We start from the raw sequence: 23854 nt of genomic DNA, 5'->3' as shown, positions 1-23854 counted from the left end.
GATACAACGTACGAAGTACTATAAACGAAAATACTTGAAATATTAAGTGAGCTAGCTAATTTGGTTATCTTTACTCTAATTGTATGAGCCATTGTATTTTGAACGGGAAATTGTATTGTGATATCTATATTTTTAATTATATTGATTGAAAAACTAGATTAAATGAGAACGCCTTTTAATATATAAAACATATATTTTAGTGTCTATTCACTTGCATTTTATGGGGTCTCTAATTACCGAGTAAATTTTTTTAAAGCCAATGAATTATTAAAGCCAATTAAATTTTTTAAGCGATAATGTATTTAATTGCATAAAATGAACACATTTTAAAAAAAAAAATACAACATGAAAGGGAAGATGGCAAGTTAAAAAAAAATCGCCTTAGAATATTGTAGACTGAAAATTGTCAGTTACTACTTATGAATTCCAATAAGCTTTATAAATTTAAATAAATTCAAAAAAGTTCAATGATAATAATCCTAAATAACACGCTTGTGCTATTCATACTCAACTACATTATTACTTCTTATGAATTCCAATAAGCTTTAAAAATTTAAGAAAGATCAATAATATTATTAATCCTAAATCACACACTCCTGCTATTCATACTCACCTGTACTAAAATACATTCGAATAAACTTTAATTTATGGTATGTATATAAAGCATCCCTTAATTGATTAACAATCTGATCAATTATATACAAGTACTTATTGTTTGACTTAGGATTAAAAATACAAAAAGGGTTAGCATAGCATATTTATATCTAAGTTTTAATGAATAATGCCTATACAAAATGTGAGGACAATTTATAATCACATGCAAACCTACACTTGGACATCAAGTAAATAATCACAAGCAAACCTAAACTTGGACATCAAGCTAAGTATATAATCACATGCAAACCTAAACTTGGACAATAATTATGCACAAGTATTGGCAAAATATTTTTGTTTGTCTATCCAATTATCCATTACATATTGAATACTACATATAACTTTTTATTTATGAAGAAGTTAAATCATATACTTCCTCTATTTTTATACTTGCAAGTTGCAACACACCTTTTATCACGCTAATCATTGAGGTGATTAAACTAGGTAAACGAATGAATTAAGCTATGAAAATTAAACCGTAGCAACTTATCCTTTTCTTCTTATGGGTGTTAAAATTTTGTAAATTCATTTATCCGTTTACTTAGTCTAATATCTTCCTTAGCATGCTTTGAATTATTTGCCCTATTAAAATACTAATTTAACAACTTACTGAAAAATTCACATTATAAAATTGATTAAATATAATAATTTAATTTATAAAGTTCAACTAATGTACTGTTTACTATCATACTACTCTAGATGCATTACTTAATGATTCAATTTTGTTTAAATTCAAAGTAAAACTAAATCAATTCCTTTAATACAATAATAAGACAAATTAAGAATATCTTCTTACAATCCAACAACAAAAACACAACTGAAACAAAGCATGCCTGAGTTAGTACTAGACAATAAATTTCCATTGCCTATGATGTTCAAGATGTACCAAAAGTTTCAATTTAAGTTGGGTATGTAGAATATTGGTGGTTTAGCATCACCAAAGAACTCCACTGTGATGATCTGACCACGCCTAAATCCTTCTACAGTTACCATCTTATTCACACCTTCCTTGATTACACTTTCCCTTATGATTTTGTTTCGATCATACTTGATCTTCATACTTGCACGATAGGCGTTGCTAGATTTACCAACAACAAAATCAACTTCAGAAGACTCTGGGTAGCCACTCAAGTTCTCTCTTGTAAATTCAATCGAGACATACTGTCATAAAATATTAATAAAATAATAATAGTAAGAGATAATGTTTGAGATTAAAAAATATGAGAATAAAACAAGTTATGTATTTTTGATGTATTCGAAAGGTTGCATACACCCTTAAATTCATACCATTCTCCCAACTCTGATGTATTCATTTGTAAATCGAATATCGAATACAGGTGGCTCACTAACGGGAATTTTAAAGTAGTTGTCATCTCCACCATTATCTACATCCTCCTCATTGTCCGACATCACCACCCAGCCGTCACGGATAATTTTTTCCCTGAAATGAAAAGATCCATAATAGTACATCTCCATGACATCTCTGGTCTTGATGTCATTATCTTCCAAGAAATCTGACCATCCATCCTCAATGACACACTTGTATTGTTTTTCTATTTGTACCAATCTAACGATAATTAGAAAAGGTCTACCATGGTGACCTTTACCTACGAAAAATTTCCCAGATGTTGTTTGAATATGCTCCATGATCCTTTCAGGTAGAATCTGATAAAATTCAATTAGTAACTCTACTTTTATGTAAATTCTATTAATAAATCAAAACTAGTGTAAACAAGTGAGGTTAGAATTCAATAACTCACCGGTCGTAATCGAGTTGACTCATCAACCATGCATTGAAACCAAAGGGGGTATATTTCAGCCATTTTCTGGACATCACACAATCAATCAAAATTATCTAAGTTTCTTATACTTCTATTCGACTGAAATATCATTTATAAGCCATAAGTAAGCAACTCAATTCCATGATAGTCCATGTCAAGTACAGTTCCAAATTCATGTATTACCAATGGTCCATCACAAAGGGAGTATATAAAGCATATTTTACTTCCACTTTGCTGCCCACCAATTATGATCACAAGAAGTTGGTAACAAAATTTTTTGAATTTGCTTAAAATCTGGTGACAAATGATAAAGTAGAGGGGTTTCAAAGTTAAAGGTGTTAACTTACTCATTATTGTATATCTCAAGCATATTAAATGTTTAGATTCACACTTTCATAGTACTTAATAAGATCAAAATTATGGTTTTAATTATAAAAATTACAAAAACAATCATTGAAACAGCCTAAAATAATAACAATCTTTGTGATCTAAATATGTCCTACATCAATTTTGCAACCAAACTCAATATGTTTGGATCAAGAACAACCACAAGTCAATCCAAAATCAAGAATATCTTTTTTTCCTTCTTAGTGAAGCAATGGTCACTTGCAAGTATATTCATTAAAAGGCTTCAAAAGAATCAAAACACATCCTAGTAAAACCCCTGCTAAAAATAATGACACGGTGTAATAGACTGATTAGCTTTTTCCTAACCTGTAACAACTAACCTAGAAGCCCATTTGATGCCTTGTTTACTAATCTAATCATGATATATTTGATTAATCTGTTAACTAATCAACTAAATTTAAAAAAAAAAACTATAAATTCAATTTATAACATGTATAAATTATTCATGTAATATAAACTAACACATCACTATAAATAAAACTCCATTCACAATTCACAAATTTACAATTAACAAACAATTTCAATAGCAATGATACTTTAATTTCCTATTCTCAATTGTATTTTCAACCACACAATCAGACAATTACACCATGTATACAATAACTAATCAATGTAAACCCTGATTGTGAATATAACTAATTATTAATCCAAAGCAATACCTTCAAATAATGATTTTTTAGCTTTATAAACTGAATTAGAACAACAGAATGAACAACAACAACAAGCTTTAAAACAATTAGCATAAGGGAACAAAGAATTGCTTAGCAAGAACAAACATTATTCATAAAAATACCAAAAAAAAAAAATTAAAGATTAGTGATTTAGGGTTTATTAAATTACCTGAGATTTGTAGTGGATGGGTAATTGACGGAGCTGCAGAGCCAATCTTCAAGTCGAACGGCGGTGGGTGTGGTCGAAATAGTAAGTTTGTCAGCTTGAAATCGTGGAGGCTGGTGTTTTTTTTTTAATTTTTAATATTGTAAAGGGAAAATATTAAAATTAAGACAGAGATTGGGAAACTCTTCGACAAAGTCTGACAAAACTCCTTCTTTCAAATTAAGTAAAAATGGGCATTTGGAGTAATTATGGAAAATTTATTATGCTTCATATTTTTCAAGTTGACTAAAAAGGACATTTTTTTTCTTGTTTTGGTTTGTTTATTGTTCTTCTTTGTTTCTTGGTTTGTGAGTTATATATGTGACTTTAGCTTGTATCATGATTTATTAGAGTTTGTGACTACAAACGAAACATTTGGCTATTAGTTAGGAATGATTGATGTTCAACACTATGATGAGCTATATATTCCTTAGTAATGCTTTATGTAATGCTAATTAAGGAAAATCATACAATCTAATCGTACAATCTAGCTATATATTCCTTGGTAACCGCAAAGTCTGATATTAAGCAAAGCATACCAAATCCAAATCCATAAATCTGATGGTATTACATAAACAACCAAAATAAAGTTGCGATAAAGTGGAAGTTACAATATTTAAAATTCGATCCATACAATCAACAAACTATTTGAATTTAAGTGCGTCTTTTCTTTGCTCCATCACTTGAAGGACGACCAATGTTCATCTCTTTTGTCCCCTTACGCTTATTCTATAGAAACAAAAATTGTACGGAGTTAGTTACATTAAACGTATGGCTTTTACTTAACGTCGTAATCGTAACCCACATTTTTTTTTCTTGTCTTACCTTTTTTGTCAGATCTACTAACGGCACCAAATCCTCAAGCAATTTAACCTTATGCACCTACAATTCAAAAATCAATGTTAACGTCAATATAAATATATGGATTAATTTATTAATAATGTTAAACTATCATTATAAATTGTTTTTGTTACCTTGACTCTTTTGTCCTTGTCTTTGACTGTTGACTTCCCTGTCAGCTTACACTTGGCAGACCCTTTGGTAGTGTTATCCTTGTCTTTGACTGTTGACTTTCCTTTGAGCATACACTTGGCAGTCCCTTTGGTAGTGTTAATTTTCTTCACTTGACATTGATCCTTACTACCATATTTCTTCCCTTTGACCATTGATTCATTACTCACCTTCCCTCTACTGTTCTTATTGTCAAGTTTGATTTTGTTCTTTGTTTTCCCTATTCCCTCTTTGACTTTGTCACTGCTTTCAGTTGCTGCACTCTTCTTATTGTTGCCTGGTTTCTTGAAACACATCTCTGCGAGAGTTTTATTTCTAGACCCCTTTGGCCTACCACGAGGTTTTTTGTTTAATATGGGATCTTTCATTGTCACATCACTAGGAGGAAACAAATCTGCAATATCCATATCAAGATCAATTGTATTCTCTTGTGTCTGATTTGTGCTTTGCCTTCTTAAGCCAGATTCATCGGGAAAATGACATGGAAATACTCTCTGCTGCTTTCCTAAGCCTGCATTGTTCAATTTCAGATCTGACATGCATCATAGCATTTCTGTCAATGTCTATAGCATCATCATTCACCATAGTTGCTTCGTCACATAACTCTTCAAACTCGGCCATCAACTTATTGTACCTTTTTACAGCGGCAGATTTATTTGGGTCATGGTATGAAACCCCGACTCGAGTGTGTTTCCTAAAAATATCCTTGCGCCATTGACTAACAACATATATGTCTAGTATATCAATCACATGATTGTGCTCTAGTATTTGCATCATATGGTTGCACATGATTCCATTTGTTACGAATTTATGGCATTGATAGTCGACCTCTTTGGTCACCTTGTTAAATGTTGCTGTCAAATACCTTCTTCGACTGGTTAAGACTTCTTCACTCTTTCCTTCAGGAACAATCCAAAGACGGTCTTCAATTGCATACTCAATTGTATTTTCATCCAACATTTGATTCTCTTTACAGTTACAGTACATCATTCGAGTACATTCCGTTTGTACCTCTTGAAACTTATTGTCTGTGTACTTGGTTTGAAAAAACTTCTCAACAATGAAACCAGTTACTATCCTCCTTACATATTTTGCACAATTTGCATCAGCAGCTGTCTCGTCTCTCACACGCTTATCCATGGCCTTCGCATACTTTTGAGGAAATTCAAATAGTTTGGTTTTTCAATTCACATAACCGTCATAGAAACTGTTTATACTCTCAACCCGCTGAGTTGTCTTCATCCCAGCCCAAAAGTAGTCCTTCATGAATGCCAGAACCCACATATGTCGCTCCTCATATAGGCCAGACAACCAATCATTGTTTTCCAATTTAAATTCAGTTATTAGCGAAGCCCACCTTGTCTCGAACTCACTAATAGTCAAACTTTCATATATTGTCGCCTTCAAAACTCCCTTGAAATCTTTGTACCTGAACATATTCACAGAGCACAGATTAATTATTCCACAAACTAATTTATAATTTATCTAACAAGTAAGAGGTAAACTATAGTTCATGTAAGTTCAATCATATACAATCATTTAAGTCAAATATTTATAGTTTCCTATCTTATGCCAACTATTCAAATAATAGGAAATCGATCCTATCTTAACATAAAATTGGACGCACTCAAGACCATTGCCCACATTCATTCATGTAATCAACATAAGCTTATGTACTCAAGACCCTCCCCGGTAAAATTATACAAATAATTCCATGATTGGCGACAAATGTTTTATACAAATCAATATCCTAAGAAAAAGATAACTTTTACCAATACTTTAATATCTAGTCAAATCAAATGGTAACTACAAAGTAACAAAATATAAATACAAACCTTTGATATTTCCCCAATTTATCTAGAATTTTCCTCATAATGTGCCAAATGCACCATCTATGTCGCGTCAAAGGCATAACCTCCTCTAAGGGCTTCCTCATGGCCGCAGCCTAGTCAGTCAGAAATGCACCCAGAGCTTGGTTGTTCATGCATAACAACCACTGTTCAAATATCCATCTAAATGTATCACAATTCTCGTGGGAAACCAATGCACATCATAATAGTATAGTTTGTCCATGGTGGTTTACGCCTACAAAATTAACAAATGGTAACTCATACTCATTTGTCAAATAAGTAGCATCGAAGCATACAACATCACCAAATTCTTCATATGCGGCCCGAATACGCCCATCAACCCAAATAACATCTTTCAACCGGCCCTCTGGGTCTAAGCGTTCAGAATGAAAAAAATTGTTGTTGCCTTCTTGCATTTTTCTAAAGTAACTCATCAATGCTGCTGCATCACCCCCAACCATTTTCAACCTTATTTCCTTGTATAACACATGCGACAAATCTTTCACAGTAAATTGGAGGTTATCTAGCCCTTTTACTTCAGTTACAAAGCAGCCATGAATTTGTGAAATGGGCACACCTTCTTCGAAAAAGTCTATCAACCTCCTCTTAACTTTCGGTGTTATGCCCTTTATTCTATACTCCTTAACAAACTTTGCCTTACGTGGTGTAGGGTTTTGTGTATGTCCCAAATGCACCTTCTTTATCTCCCACTCCCCATCACGATTAAGACTAGCATATACCTTTGCTGGACACTCATATTTTTTAGACTTTCGCTTACATTTTTTTAACTCATCCACACACACGACACCCCCAACTGCTCCACTTGAGCCAGATACATACATAGCCTTTGCCCTCTTCTTGGCATCCCTTATTGCTCTCATGTCTGGTCTGCCCCAGCATTTACACCTCCATGTAGTTGTAATACGGTCTCTCCCCTCACCTTTTGAATACACACCTTGTGCCCTAGTCACCCCAAATCCCTGCTGCTCGGCATATTCTTTATAATATGACTCAACATCTTGCCAACTCTTAAAAATCATTCCAACCTTAGGAGGTTCAACAGAATTCACTACACTCACGTCGTTACTACCAACAACTGTCTGTAATGTCTCGATTGTGTTGATGGGAGTCATAAATTGATCACAATTACGGTCCCCTAACCCATCTTCACTAACAATGTCATGCTCATCATCATATTCACTTCCTTCTTCCAATGTCTCGTTTTTGTTGATGGGAGACATATATTCATTTAGAAGTTGGTCATCATCATCACGGCTAAGATCAATAACAGTGTGATGAACATCCCTATATTCACTTCCATCATCATACTATCACCCATTCTTTAAATCAACTCCTTACTACCAATTCATACACCTGCTCGAAATGTTTCAAAGTATTAGACCATAATTAAAAAGAAATTCAACGCTAACCAAATATACCAATCAAACATTCAAAATATTTGTATATATGCAAAACCCAGAAAATGGAAAGAAAACTTAAGTAGTTAGAAATTTAGGGTTTAATTTTAATTTAATTAATTTAATTAATGTTCAAAGTTCAAATTATACTGCGTTAAAAGTGGTTGATCATATTGTATCAGACTATCAGTAGTGCATAATCGACCTATAAAATTTTGCATTGATATTTCATTGTAGATTGCAGAATTGAGAATAAACTATAAGTTGAAAATTGGCTAAAGTGCGTTATGAATTTAGTTAAATTGCCTTTAAGTGTTTTCGTTTCTCCGATCCCTTTCCATTAGATTTTCTTCGTACTATCTTTTTATGAATTTAGTTAAATTGCCTTTAACTATACAATGTGTTACAAGTATTAATTTTCAAGTACCCATCATTGTCTATTACTCTATAAGATTGTATTTTTGCTAGATTATTATTAGTTTGATGAAATAAAAGAATTATAAAACAAAACAAAGGTGCATTCACTCACTTTATTACACTAACTCTCTCATAATGCATTCACATTATATATATACTTGGAAGAACATCTAAAGTCAAAGGTGCAAATACATTTTTCCATAGCAACATTACTAGAGGGGATAGCTCAATTTAGTCAATTGGTTAGAGCTCTCGCCTATCTCGATTCAATGGAATGATCGATTCTCATCAAATCACCACCCTTGGGGCTCTCTAATCATTTAAAAAAATATATTTTATTATATACTTATAAAGTTTGTTTTTCAATTGCAACATTTCGCATTTCACCCTTGTCATTGTAATATTTTAATTCATTCACTAAAAGTCATATATTGTAACTATGATTTAATGTTTTTTTTTTCTTTTCTAAAGCTTTGTCTCATATTTGTTTTTATTTTAACACCCGTTTCTAAAATTTTGAATTGGAAAGAAGTAATGATGTTTGATTGATTATTAAATGTGAAGTTACAATTTTCATCACTTTACTTTAGAAAAATTAATGAGGAGATAAAAGGGGGTAAATATAACAGGTTGTATTTTTGAAATTTAGCTGGCAATTGCCAAATTGGACCAAACCAACTAAACTTAAATTACAACCAAGGTTCAAAGTAATATAAATTAAGGCATATTACAATAAAAGATCAAGCAATATATATTTAATAATTTGAAAGTATATAATCCCTTTTGCTTAAACGAATTAACCAATTCTTAGCTATAATAACACCAAATCAATCATATATGTGTACAAATTATTAACAATAATTAATATTAAAATTCAACAAACTATTAATTTAACTGGAAATTATTTCATCTGGGCTATTACATATACCATTTTTGTGATTATTTTTAATCCCATTTAAATAAAATTATTCGGAATTGTTTTCTATTGAGGATATATATGAGGAAATATTTTGTTAGAATCTTTTAAGGCTAGTTAATATCTTTTTAATATCTTTTCCTTATTTTCCTAGTTTCCTAATCTAATATATATATAAAGGGGAGTTTTTTCCCGAGTTTTTAGAGAGCCACGTAGGATTTAATTTTCTTAGAGCGCCGCGTAGGATTATAAATTTTTGTTGTAGCCAATCAAATAATAGATTATTAATTTCTTTTATAATTAAATAATTTAAATGTCACTTAAGCAAAATTAGCGAATGAAATTTTTAAGTTTAAACTAATTAAATATTATATATTATCTTTTGAAATTAGAAATTTTATCCAAATATATAACAGATTTTAGCACATTAATACAAAAAAAAAATATATTTTTAAAAAAATCAAACAAACCGTGCATCGCACGGGCTTCATCTAGTCCTATCATATTAGGGTTATCTTGTATTTTATATATTGGTGTTGAAGCCATCAATGAGAATCAAGTCATTCACATCTATTTTCTATCTAATTTAGCATTTTCCCACAATAAAATAAATGACCATTGTCTCACATATAACAAACTTCATCGATCTCAATTTCTCAATATTGTCCATTTTAATTATAATTGATTACAAAATATTTCAAATAATCATTTAGTATAGGTTTTTTTATTCATATTACATGCAATCAAAAATACCTTTTTTAATAATACAAATTTAAATCATAACTTATAGGATGAATTTAAACGATTGCACCATTCGTTCGGACCTGAGATGTTGATTTTCCTCACCGTCTTTCCTTTCTCAATCGATCACTCAAGTTTTTTGTTAATGAATTTTTTTAATCAAGAAATGTTGCTTGGTTGGGAAGAAATATGAGTCAAAGCCTTATATTTGCATGGTCAATATAATACCACCTACCAACAATAAATGCAACTAATGACAAACCAAGTAATGGAGTCGTTAACATTTCCATCCAGCTAGGTTGACTAGGATGCTGACTGGGTTGCTGACTGGGTTGCTGACTGGACTACCTCAAACCCAGCAAGCTGACGTGGCTGCGGATATTGACAAAGAACGTTAATCATGAAAATTAACTGGCAACCCTCTTATACTATATAGGTAACTCCTCATATATATAAAAGTCCCTAACATACTATGCAGATAACAGCTATTATAAAATACAGGTAACACTTCATATAAATATAAAAGTAACCTCCATTATACTACTATTCAAGTAACCCCATTATACTATAAAAGTAACCCCTCTCAACAGGGAAGCCCTATTACACTAAGTAACCCTTATAAAACCAACTAAAAAACCCCATATTAAATTAATAAGTAATATGCAATATATTACACACTTAACTTCCATTATGCAAATTTAGTAAGTAAACCCCATCATATAAGACCTAGATAATGAAATAGCCAACGAAGCAAAAACATCATATAATGTACAAGTAAAATCTACATAATGAACAAGTAATCCTATATAATGAAACAAGTAACTCGTATAATGAAGCAAGTACCTCCTATTTACAAAACAATGAAGCACTACAAGGTACATAATAAAACAACTAATGAAGCAAAGTAACTACTACTTAATCAATCAACTAACTCTAAAATTCACATAGTTTATCGAGATGCAGCAGATGAAATGAGCGGCTTGCTAAGGCTATTCAAGGTTTCTATGGTCTCAAGCATGTGTGAATTCACTATATGCATCCCAGGGAAAAATCAGTTTTAAGTCTTTATTATGCATTTCAAGTTTCTACTAGGCAGCAATCTTGTAAATAGCTGGTTAATTGCTTCAAATTTGATTCAAACTTTCAACTAGACATAACACAATGATCAATTTATGCATGGTTATTGTGATTTGGTGCTTTCACTTTTCCGCATTCTCCCCAAACAACGCATATATTCCTTTAGCACAGGATCAAGCACTCACGAGTATGGCAGTATATATAATTTTTGATGTCTTATCCAATCTATGCTAAGGGCAGCCAACAAATAAGGAAAACAGCTGAAATCAAATGATGTAATATCATTGTTCAGTATGATGCATTAATTTAGAATACTAATGAACAATAATCGTTAGCCAGGGTACTTAAGTCAGTCAAATCTGCTTGCAACCTCTGATTTCACTGTCACTATTATCATAATCACAGTTATCTTATTGACAATGATCATCCCTCATGAGGCAGCTCTTTTCTTCGAGCTTAATATCGTTAATTCAATCAAACAACACCATGATAACTTAAAATCAGAGTTATGATCATCCGGTCATCCCTCAAGAATTAATTTTGAGAAACAGCAAAAATGATCAGCCATTACAATTTCCGAAAGAATTATAGGCCTCTCTACAATTAAGTGTAACTTTGCCCTATATATGCTTCATAATTTTTTAATTGGACCACAATTGCTTAGAAATTAGTACACCATAATTGGTCAGGACTCAATAACTTAGTATTCCATCTAAGACAGAGGTCAGAGGAGCAAGATATATTCATCCAAGCACCAAACATCTTCTAAAAATGAACCTTCAATCTATAGAATCAAGGATATTAAGTCAATGAACAAAGCTGACATTTATGCTAGCAAACAAGTGAAAGGTGATAAGTATGGAGCTGGAATTCTTGAGCTTCAGCAAATTTTGGGCTTGAAGATTTTGCAATTGTATATAACAACCATAGTTAATCAAGTAACTCCTATAATATAAAACAATTAAGTTGTACATAATCAATCAATTAAGTAACTCCTATATTATAAAACAAGTAACTCCTAGTTAATTATATGGAAAATTTGTAAATTGCAGTCATTTAAAGTTCGTATTTTGCAAATTGCAGCCATTTAAAAAAAAATTGCAAATTGTAGCCCAAAAGTTCGTGTAAATTGTAATTTGCAGTCTGATTCAACTTTTTCATCGGTTTACATGTCGAAAAATCTTCGGGAAAGGTTTTAGGGGCCATTTTGGTTCTTTAGGGTCCGAATTGAGCTCGGAATTAGCAAAACAATAACCTAAGTGTCTCATTTTTATAGTTTTCCATAAATTGATACATTTTTGTTACGCAAAACGAGGCACTAACGTTATTTTTTTGCTAATTTCGAGCTCAATTCGGTCCCCTAAGCACTAAAATGGCCCCTAAAACCTTAACCGATGATTTTTCGACATGTAAACCGATGAAAAAGTTGAATCGGGCTTCAATTTACAATTTATACGAACTTTTGGGATGCAATTTGCAATTTTTTTTTAAATGGCTGCAATTTGCAAAATACAAACTTTAAATGGCTGTAATTTGCAAATTTTCCTTATTATATTAGTCAAGTAACTCTTACATAATGAATTAAGTAACTCCTATAATATAAAACATAACTCGTACATAATCAATCAGGTAACTCCTACATTATAAAACAAGTAACTCCTACATAATGAATCAAGTAACTCCAATCCTATGTAATTAATCTAGTAAGAACTCTAAAATTCAAACATGAAAATGATACAATAAGACATGCAAATGAAAAATAAATATAATCGATTCATTACACAAGCAAAATAAGACAAATAAGAAATCAACATGAACAATAAATATAATTGAGAACAAAATTCATCAAAATAAGAGCAGAAAATGAAAATCTAGGGTTTGAAACAACACATAATCAAAATTCTGTAGTTTCGAGCAAATAAAACCTGCTCGACTCGTACTCGTTAAAGTTTCGAGTCGAGTCGAGTAGCTCACGATCTGCTCGTAAAAATTTTGGTCATTGTATTATTATATGCCTTTATTTATTTTTTGTTCAATTTATATTGTTTTCCTTATTCTATATAGATGTTATTAAAAATTTACTCTTTCTTTTGTTATGATATAAATTAAGACTTAATAAGTGTCCAATTTGTTTAACGATAGTAACTTTGTTTGCAATTTCTATATTAATAATATATTATCGAGTTGCTCACGAGCTTATCGAGTCGAGTTAAAGCTTGCACAACTCGTGCTCATTAACATCTCGAGTCGAGTCGAATTCGAGTCGAGCTAACTCGAGTCGAGTTTTGATCGAGTCGAGTACGAGTTGCTCGCGAAGTGCTCAACTCAATTAACACCCCTACTCTGTATTTTGGCTTCGTATTTCGTATTTGGGTCACATGAAATTAGATTAGTTTTACCCCCCCTCTCTCTCTTCCACTTAGTTTTCTCCATCTGTCTCCCCTCTATCTTTCCTCAATCCCCCTGTCTCTCAATCTCTCTCTTCCAGTCAATATTCCCTCTATTCCCTCTATCATCACCATTCTCTGAAGTAGTTTATCACTATCGTCGGTCGGTTCGTGCGTGGTTGGATTGTAGCTGGTTTTGGCCCGTGTGGAGAAACAAAGCAGTGTAGCTGGTTCAATTTTTTCATCCAACTGGGTGTCCCTAGCCTGGAAGTTCCTTTTGAGCAAATTATCTGAGATGAGGAAGGATATGCCTCATTCACTTATTCAGTTCCAATATTCTCTGATTTTGCTTATTGTTATAAGCAATATCGATATCATCCTAATAGGATTTGTTTTCATATGTAAGTTCTACATTTAATACTTTTATTATTTGGAGCATAATAGCTTAGTATTAAATTGCTAAAATTTTGTGCTTGATCCTTCAATTGAGAAGACTGTTCTTTGAAACAACAACCTTACTGGCCCATTCCCTATCCTAAGTTACAAGTCTCACTTGGTTCTTGGTCCAAGCAACCCGTGATTCTTAAGCACCAGTCCTGAGCCACATTTGTTTAGCCTAATGAGCTTCTTATTTTGATCATTTGAGTGATCTTTTCATAGTTTTTCTTTTCTTGTACATGTTATGCAGTAAACATATTCTTCATGTAGTGTACAAAGTATGAAACTATGAAACACTTTCTGTACATTGCTTCTGAGTCTTAACTATAGCAACTCTTTGGGCATCAGGAACCTTTTCACTACCTAGTATAACAGATACAATTGCCATCAGCCAGTCTTGCTATTATGAAACCATTACCTCAGAATATTTCATGTGCTCCCACCTTTTCTAGGATATTCTAGTAGGATAAATGTATAGAGCATTGACCTAGTGGTTACTGAGAAAATGGTACCATTATAACCATTCAAAAGGGTAGACCCATCCATTTAAAACTTCTTCAGCCACTCTGTGGTCAACTTCATTTTTGCTTTTATATCTTTGCTTTTTCAAAGTTCTAATAAAATGCTTTTTTCATCATTTCAAATAGACCCAAACATCTATATGAATCATATAACTATATAAGGCAGAAATTGTCATGCAGTGCTATTTTGTAATACGTTCCCTGTTTTATTAAGAGTCGCCTTATCTCATTCTGCAGACAATATTCAAACTTGCTGAGATTTATTCTGCTTTATGACTTTTATCCACATACTTGTTTAATTGTTTTATCCGTGCTATTTACCCACTAATACATATAATTAAAGCTAATTAAATCACTATACATATAGTTCCAACCTATGTAGGACTCGAACCTACATACATGTGCAATGGCACATTGCTCTACCATTTGAGCTAATAGGCAATAGGTTTTTCAAAAACTTTAATGGACACAACATAAATTATACCATAATACGACACCCAATCATAGCAGAATTTTGAAAAGTAAAAAATAAAACCTAATGCTAAGGTGAAGTCAAAGCATCATATCATAGAATTAATTATCGAGAATGAAGTTAAATATGGCTTTAGCTATCCACTCTTGTTGCTCTGCACCATCACTCACACCCCTTTGTCATCCAACAACACAAGCCCAACTCGCTAGTACCAGCACATTACAGCCCACCACAAAGCAGACACATGAATACATAGAAGCAACGTCTATCTAGTCCACACACACAGCATACTCTCACCCTTGTTGCACTAATTGTGGCAAAACACAAACCTCATGGACAAACACCAATCAGACCAAGTACATTACGAGACAATAAACTAGTAGGCTTCACATACACGAGATCACACACATCATGATGGGATAATTATTCTAAGGCACGATCAATAGACATTAAAAACCCACTAAATAACATAATACAACATAAGAAATATACTAAAGTATTAAGAGATTATTATAGAATATGCATCAGCATTGGCTTCTTATTTTTTGTAAAAAAAGAATGCAAGGAACTTCTAAACAGTTAAATAAGGTATACCAGCCTGAACCTGAAGTAGGATCATTAGCTTTCCAATTTTAACTCACATAAGTACATAACAACCAATATTGCATGGGCTGATATCAATCTCCTTCAGAAATTCAGACTCATTCTTTGCTAAACTTTTCCCTACAATTCTTCTAAAAACACAATTAAAAGTTAATTACATTTCTAGAATTTTGAAATTGGAATAAACAAATAAAATATCAAATGATCAATATTTCATACTCCTTTTTAGAAGGACAAGAATTTTTCATTATCAGAATAGTCACTATTATGCCTACAACCTTCTAATTATATTCAAAATTGTTCTTACCAACAACGTTCAGTTCTACAACTAATAAACTACTCTTCCTAGATACTTCATATGGTTTTATTAAAATTGTAATCTGGAATCAACAAGCAGGTTGTTTAACCTCACATTTTTTTTTTTTAAATCATGGCTATAAGCTATATCCTTACCATATATCTCTGCTGGAAAGTAGTTTGTACCTCATTTTCAATACGTACAACCAGCCCAAAATGATCCTCCTCAAAACTTCAAGGTCCTCTACCTGAGATTTGACAGATGAACATATACCTGGAATTCCATTCATATGCTCAATGCTATCATGAATTCTGCAACACCAAGCTTGCTTGATTTTTCAGCCATCATCGCAACTATCTGAGCTAAGTATCTCATTCCAGTTTGCACTGCAGGTATGACTTAAAAGCTCTAAGCAATTCAAAGTGAATGTCTTATGAGCCTTGCGTTTTAATGCCTCAACACCCTTCTTAACTAATATTAAAAAAAATAAAAAATAAAAAATATCATCTTAAGTCACCTTTTTTTACTGTAATTTTTAGTTGTTTCACTAAGGTGCCAAAATGACCTTACAACAGAGTAAAAAAAACTCAAAAAAGTTGCCCGAATGGTTTTACAGATTGGCAGTGCCACTCTTAGATAAACGAGGAAAAATGAAGAATTACATAACTCCAAGCTCACTCTCTCATAATGCATTTATATGACACATGAATTTGCTCTTTAGCATACACCACAGAGGTGCAATTGTCCCATAAAGACCTTTTTTGTTTGGTAAATTGTCCAAAAAAAAAAAAAAAAAAAACTGCCCCATAAAGACATTAGTTGATTACATTCTGCTATCCTAGTGACCAGAGTGAACACAGACATAGGAGGTTTCAAAAAAAAAAACACACACACACACACACACACAGACATAGGAATTATGGCATTTAAATAAGATATGATGCTGAAGCATGAGCTCATTAAATCACTCAGCACCCAAACCAAAACAATACTCCCTTCGTCTCATTTTAATGGTCAATTTTTCCTTATTATTCCAAATTAGTTGTTTAGTTTCCAATGATAATAATAGACGACACTTGTGTTATGGTAGAAAAAACTCAATGGTGAATAGGTGATTCCGTGATTGAACAAATATAATAAAAAATGGTGGGATAAATAGTGATAAATGATTTTATCTAATGTTTTACATTTACTAAATGAGATGACTAATATGAGGCAGAGGGATTATATGGAAACAAAAAGGATAGCAGAAGAGAACAATTCAAGCAAATGATGAGACATTCAAAGATAAATTTCATCATATGCTCCAGGAAAGGTTCAAATTTTGAAATAGTGAATTGTACGTGTGTATGTGGGGGGGGGGGGGGGGGGGGAGGATAAGAATCATGAACATACCATAAGCAGGAGGGTTAGCAATTATTGCTTCAGCTCTAAACGGTGCACCAGTCTTTATGCCTGGTTCTGTATCTGACTGATGGAGCGGTAGATGAAAATAGCCACGAAGATGCAATGAATATATATGTGTTAAATTGATATGCCTTGGCAGAAGCAAGATAGATTGATGTGTTAGTTTCTTACTTTGACATCATCACTTACAATACAAAAAAATTAATATTTGAGACCCTAAGAAAGAAATGAATTAACACTACTATCAGTTTATAATCCTACACATTACAACTCAAAATCATTTGTTTGTAATCTGATCTTGATATTAGAAAAATGTGACAAGCATATTCAACAAACCCTCAAGAAAGGGAAGAATAATCACCACATGGGCATAAGTTAAAATAATACCATCAGAATCAATAATAATGATTCTTGAACCGACATTCTTTCCATAGAATATCTATATTATCATGCATTTGGGGTTGATTAAACATTGTATAAAATGATTGAAATATATCAAGAATGAGTCTTTGTTGACCCAATTTCATGTTTAGTAGTTTGTACGGAGTAAATATCACAAACCTCAATGGCTCAGCCTTTTGTAATGTTAATGCATCTTCATATTCTCTAATACTCAAACTTTTGCTTGGTTAAATTCTCTATCTTCTCGCTCGCTCTCACCACCAATGACGACGGCATTTTTCGAACAGACTTCCTAAAATCAGAAACTTAATGGTAATTATACAGTAAAGGGGAAAAAAGAGGGAATGAGAAAGTACCAATTTCAAAGACAATTTTTTTATTTTTTATTTTTTGCATTGTGTTTGTTGTTGCATTGAGCCAAAGATGGTGTATTTATGACTGTGAACAGAAAATCTTAAAAAGGAAAAAAAAAAAAAAAAAAAAAAAAACAGATAAATCAAATTTATGGCCGATATTCTCTTAGTAGAGCAAATCTTCTCAAATTTTCAGAATAAAAATTCAGTAAATCAAGGCGGGAATTCAGCAACTAATTGTTCCAGTGACATATCACTTAATTCAACAAATATCATCAAAGCTTAACACAATTGAAGCTAGAATATTAGTTAGCTCAAACAAATATCATACAAGCTCCCCACACGAAACCAAATATCATACAAGTTCTTCCATTCAAGACCAATGATGAGAGCTTTAGAGCCACTGGCATACACTGTAACCTATATGGCTCTTAGTTTTAAAAGGTACAAGGCGCACCAAGGCGCAAATGGTCCTTGCAGCCTAGGCCTCGGCGTGTGCCTTTTGTATGCAAGACGCATGTATTTATATATTTATTTCAAATTATTTTTTAGTTTGATTGTACTTAATACCAAAAAAGATTCATAATAAATTAAATAATGATATATTTAAAGCTAAGGTATTCTAAATTTGAAAAAATGTCCACCATTATTCAATTTATAACTTAAATCTTAGTTATTTTCCTTGAGGCGCAAAGGCGCACCTTACCAAAGGCGCTTTGAGGCGCACGAGGCGCGCGCCTTCCGTAGGTGAATGAGCCTCTCCTAGCTAAAGCCCATTTCCCAAAGCCTGGGAGCAAGGCGCGCCCGAGGCGCGCTTTTTAAAACCAAGATATGGCTATATAGCTTTCCCAGGCATCACATCTCAATAATCTCTATAGCTAACATCTAAAAAGTTATTGTATTAAAGTGCATCTCAGTTAAGGCTTGTTTATGCTAGCGTATAAGCATCATTAATTTTTTTTCACCAGCAACTACATAATTAAAGGGTCGATTATAATCCAAATTATAGGCATTTTAATCAAATTTTACTTCTAATAATGCTTAGAATAGTGTTGTATTGCTTCTAACAATCTTAGATCTTAAAATCTAGAGAAACCAAAGTTGCTATTAAAAAATCCTGGACATTGTTCTGACGATTGTGGAAAGAGCACTCACGATTCTCGTCAAGAAGCACCAAAAGGTCGTTTTAATTGAGAGCCAACGAAGCTCGCATCTCGTAATCTGTTCAATTCTGCAAATAAACTCATCAAAAATTCGCAAAATTTACAAACCTCATAGCCATAATTTGCTAAATCATTCAAGAAAAAATTCTAAACCTTTTTGCTTCTCAACCGGCAAACAAAAAACAATAGCAAAATTGAGTATTAGATATAACCCTAATAGGGTATCAAAGAACACTTGACAAACAATAAGATCACCAACAAAGCAAAACACCGAAAAGAAAAAAAAAAACCATAAATCAGTTCATTTCAACAATCAATTAAATCAACAAGTTTAAAACCCTATCTACGAAAGAGAGAAAAGAAGAAAATTACCTGGTCGTGACTGGAAGAAGCTGGTTATCAAAAGAAGCAGCAATAGCAGATGAAGATGTTGATGAAGAAGAATCGAATCTGGGTAAGAGAAATGAGCAACATCCTTGAGAAAATTCTGAGGTGACATCGTCATCGTCTTCTTGAATCTTTAGACTTATATTAAAGACTTCCTTATTTTTCTTCTTAAATCTCAAGCAAGTCTTAAGTTGAGTCTTGAAATTTCAAGACTCAACTTAAGACTTGAGATTGGGACTCACCTTAGTTTTATTTTTATTATCCTTTTTTTTTACACTTTATTCATTAATATTGTTATTATATAGAAAATATAAAGAGATAAAAAAAATATATGTCATATATTTGAGTCTTAGGGCTAAAGTAATAAATTTGGACAAGTGTTATTGAGTTTTAACAAGAATTTGATGACATCATTTTCAATGGGGACCACCAAAAATGATGTCACATCCAAGTCTTAAGACTTGGAGCTAAACTTGCTCTAAAAAGCTGAAAGAGAAAGCTCTAAACCTGAGTCGGAGGAAGAGGTAGAGGACATGAATTGGCTCCATTTCGATGGATTTCTTCAGATTTGTCATCTGTGTCAAGAATGAGGAGAGAGACAAGTGCGAAGGAGAGAGACTGAATGTGGTAAAAGGAAAACACAGGGAAAAGTAGAACCAGCCATGTGCAAATGCAAATTAATTGGGGGGCAAAATTGTCTGGGTACTGTAGATAAGCAAAGCAAACACAAATTTTAAGGGTAATTTCGGCATAACACTGTTGAGTAAGTATTACTCACTACCAGGTATGGGTCCTTCTACCCAATACCATAATATAAAATTTTTATTTTTTCTTTTCCTTTCCTCTTCATCTTCTACCTCCATTAAAAATTACCGGGAACCACCCAAAAAACATAATCCAAAAACGAGAGACACAAACTTATGGCTCTAGCCATTAAAACGGTGAGTTCTATGCTGGAAATCGTCTGAGTTCGGTCGAAATTGATGATGGTAATTGTTTGTCGGTGCTCAGTTATTATTAATTTCTATACTATTATTATTAGTTTGTATACTTTTATTCTTGATTTGTATACTGTTATTATAGTGTTGAATACTGTTATTGAGAGGAGAGAGACTGCATTTTTACAACATGGGGTAAGTAATACATGAAATTACATTTTTTTTCCCCTGATATGGGCCCAACGAGCCCATACCTGGTAGTGGTCTATCACTACTCTTGTTGAGTAAGGAAATCAGAAATTTTGGGCACTTCTAATTTGTGTAGAGAGAGAAAATGGAAAAAAGTACAAGCATGTACAAAAGAAGTAATCATATTTTTGTTTGTTCCTTTAATTTGAGCGATTTCCCTCAATAATGTTAAAACAAAAACAAATTCCCATCATGCACTCATTTAAAAACAAATTCCTAAAATACCATCCATATAGGATTGGTATTTGATTTAGCTTAAAACCGCTACTATTGTTAACGGTTTTATGTTAAAACCGCTAGCAACATTAGCAGTTTTTTTTTTTTTTTAAAAAAAAAAAAAAAAAAAAAAAAAAAAAAAAAAAAAAAAAAGCAAAGAGACCCGTTATTAATGAAATTAGGTCTCTTTGAACTTAACAGTAATAATGTGGGCGCTCTTTCGTGATGTTGGCTAAGGCATGGTTTCAGAAAAGAGACCTCCTTTTTTATCAACAAGCCTCTTTGCCTCCTTACTTTTTCCAAAAAACAAAAAGGTAAGGAAGAAAAGAGACATGTTAATTGAAAAAGGCGGTCTCTTTTCTAAAATCGCTAATAACAGTAGTGCTTTTTAAGCTATAACCGCTAATAACAGTAGCGGTGTTGGGTGTAATTTTTTTTATTTGGTTACACCCAACACCGATCCTACGTGGACGATATATAGGGAATTTGTAACACCCTATAAATTCCTTTCCTTTAAAATACCTATTTTGCTCTTTTTAAAACTCAAAATAGGAAAATCTAAGACATTACCGCCACCGTGAAAACGACTAAGGTAACTATCAAAGACAGGAAGATTAGCTTTAAAAACACTCAAAACGAGTCAACTTAAAAAGTCAACCAAACGAAAGTAAAGTCAAACTACAACCTGGAACCATTGTAGGCCCTTATTAAAACCAAAACAACTTAAAATCTTTGCGTTAGTCTCACAGACATAATAATAAAATATTCAAAGCAATAAACCACATCATAAACATATGAAAATTAAGCATGATTCGCTCTTCACTCATGCCCCATTATGAATATGCTTCATCACCTAAAAAGCTTCTCTCTACTTGTCTCCAATACTCTCCATTAAAAATGGGTCATCATAGGGGCAAAGTAAAGATAAGGCCAAACAAACACACAATCAGCAAAACTGAGTACATAAGCATAATTAAATCACACTAACATGCTTTCATCCTATCATCGCACAACTTACCTTGTTGCACTTTGTTTCAAGCATACAACATGTAACATGACTTTCTAAATTAATAACTAATTTATTTATTTAGCTTAATTACGCATCGAACGGGTTTTCCCCCTAACCAGCTCCAATAAAGGGGTACTAACACGGGAGCTAACCGTGCCAATATAAAGAACCACTCGTAAGTGGCGGAATTCCTGTGCATAATAATAAAAAGGAATATACAGTGTCCTGTACTCCCAGTAGAAGTTATGGTTAAATATAAAACCCCATAAGTCCCCCCCATATGTTCATACTCAAGGTATATACGTTCCAAGAGTTTTGGTGCGTAACCTCTTTCACTTTACGTTATTTACATATTATTAGACTTGGTGATGACACTTAACCCATAATAATCAAACATAATAATTATTCAAACAATCAAACATATCAATTTAATTCTTGAATAATTAGTGACCACATAATATTTAATGTTGAATCTTTTTTAAATCTACCTTGGTGTCAAAGACACCTTAAACGCATAATGCGCCACAATTCCTATCCCTTGGTGTTGAAAACACCTTAAGTGCACTAGGGCACCAAAATATAATTTATTCCTCGTGTTCAAAGACACTTAAATAGCTCTTTCCTCATGCTTAAAGCATCAATAAAAATTATATGAACCATAATAAAATTCCTTTTCAATATTCCAAACTCAATTAAACATGTAGTTTAATTAAACATGCTTCTATCATGCCATGAATAAAAGTGTGGTTCATATCCAACATGTCAAACAATCATTTTCCAATCATCAATCCATCACAATAAATCATGCTTCATTATTCAATCACCATATCAACCAAACCACAAATTCCAATCACGATCTAGCATGATACTGCTTGGAATTAAATAATCAAAGCCTAGCATATTACTACATCATAAAAAATATACCAAGTACGCGAACTTAAAATATACCTTGAATACGATCTTAAAATCGCCACGACTATGCGAAATTACTCAATTGGAAATCTCTTACAATTTAAAATCATAATTAAGAAGGCATTAATATCTACTCCACACAAATTTCCAGCAATATTTATACTTATTAAATCACTCATAACTTAACTAAAACAAGCTGAAAATTAATTTAAAACCCCTTACTTTAACCCCAATTAATGGGTAATCAAAAATCCCTTCAAGAAACCCAATTATGACTTACTAACCAAAATTCCAGCTTTATTAAATCATTAAAACTTGCTGAAATTATGTTGTAAAACACCCAAATCAAAGATTTAAAGCATCCATAATCAAATTTTATCACTATATATTAATTTAGAAACCTAGGGTTTTCAATTTGGGGCTTTTTAATTAAAATCAAAATCTGAAAATTTATTTACATACTACCCATAATCAAACATCATGAAAATCATTACAAAACCCATAATACAATAATTAGATTTAAGATTAAAGCAAAACAATTAAAGAAAATAATTTTTTTTTCGAACAACCGTAAGCAGCAGCAACAGCAACCACGGCACGCGGCTGGATTGCTGTCGCGCCCGCCGGTGCGTGGCTGTGGTGGTCGGCCGGTGGTGCGTGGTGGTGGTGCCGGCCGTGTAAAACAAAAGGGGAAGGGGAAAAGAAAGAAAGAAAAGAAAAATAAGAGAGAAGGGAGAAAAAATTTACCTTGGGTATTCTCCACTCTAGGCAAAGTTTAATTTGTCCATATGTTGAATATTTATACCCTTTTTCTCTAGAAACCCTCCTACCCTTGAATTCCCTTTCTATCCTTACTAATCCCTTTCTTAAATAAACTTGACTTTTATAAAGTTTCCTATTATAAAACTTTCCTTTTATAAAATCATATGCCCCAAAATATATTTTAAAAT

At 32.5% G+C, this 23854-nt stretch overlaps 1 protein-coding gene across 1 annotated transcript; it reads right to left on the bottom strand.

Moving 5' to 3' along the window:
* Positions 1-5912: 5912 nt before the first annotated feature.
* On the bottom strand, positions 5913-10001 carry LOC145571000 (protein FAR-RED IMPAIRED RESPONSE 1-like). The gene is made up of 4 exons (XM_081630109.1): positions 9948-10001; positions 6877-7908; positions 6566-6675; positions 5913-6159 (listed from the first exon to the last, which is right to left on the bottom strand). Exons 1-4 carry the CDS (start codon positions 9999-10001, stop codon positions 5913-5915), a joined length of 1443 nt encoding a protein of 480 aa, XP_081486235.1.
* Positions 10002-23854: the final 13853 nt, after the last annotated feature.

This window comes from Chenopodium album, chromosome 12, assembly GCF_948465745.1.
Source record: "Chenopodium album chromosome 12, dcCheAlbu1.1, whole genome shotgun sequence".
NCBI lineage: Eukaryota > Viridiplantae > Streptophyta > Magnoliopsida > Caryophyllales > Amaranthaceae > Chenopodium > Chenopodium album.
Note: the sequence above shows the minus strand (reverse complement) of the source record. Positions and strands in the feature narration are given on the sequence as shown.

Excerpts from the sequence above, each read along its gene's own strand:
- LOC145571000 (XM_081630109.1), bottom strand. The coding sequence starts at position 10,001 with ATGGACAATATTGAGAAATTGAGATCGATGAAGTTTGTTATATGTGAG. Across the intron at positions 6,676-6,876 it reads ATGAAGAATTTGGTGATGTT|GCTGCGGCCATGAGGAAGCC; the intron begins GTATGCTTCGAT and ends CTGACTGACTAG. Across the intron at positions 6,160-6,565 it reads AAATTGGGGAAATATCAAAG|GTACAAAGATTTCAAGGGAG; the intron begins GTTTGTATTTAT and ends GAATATGTTCAG.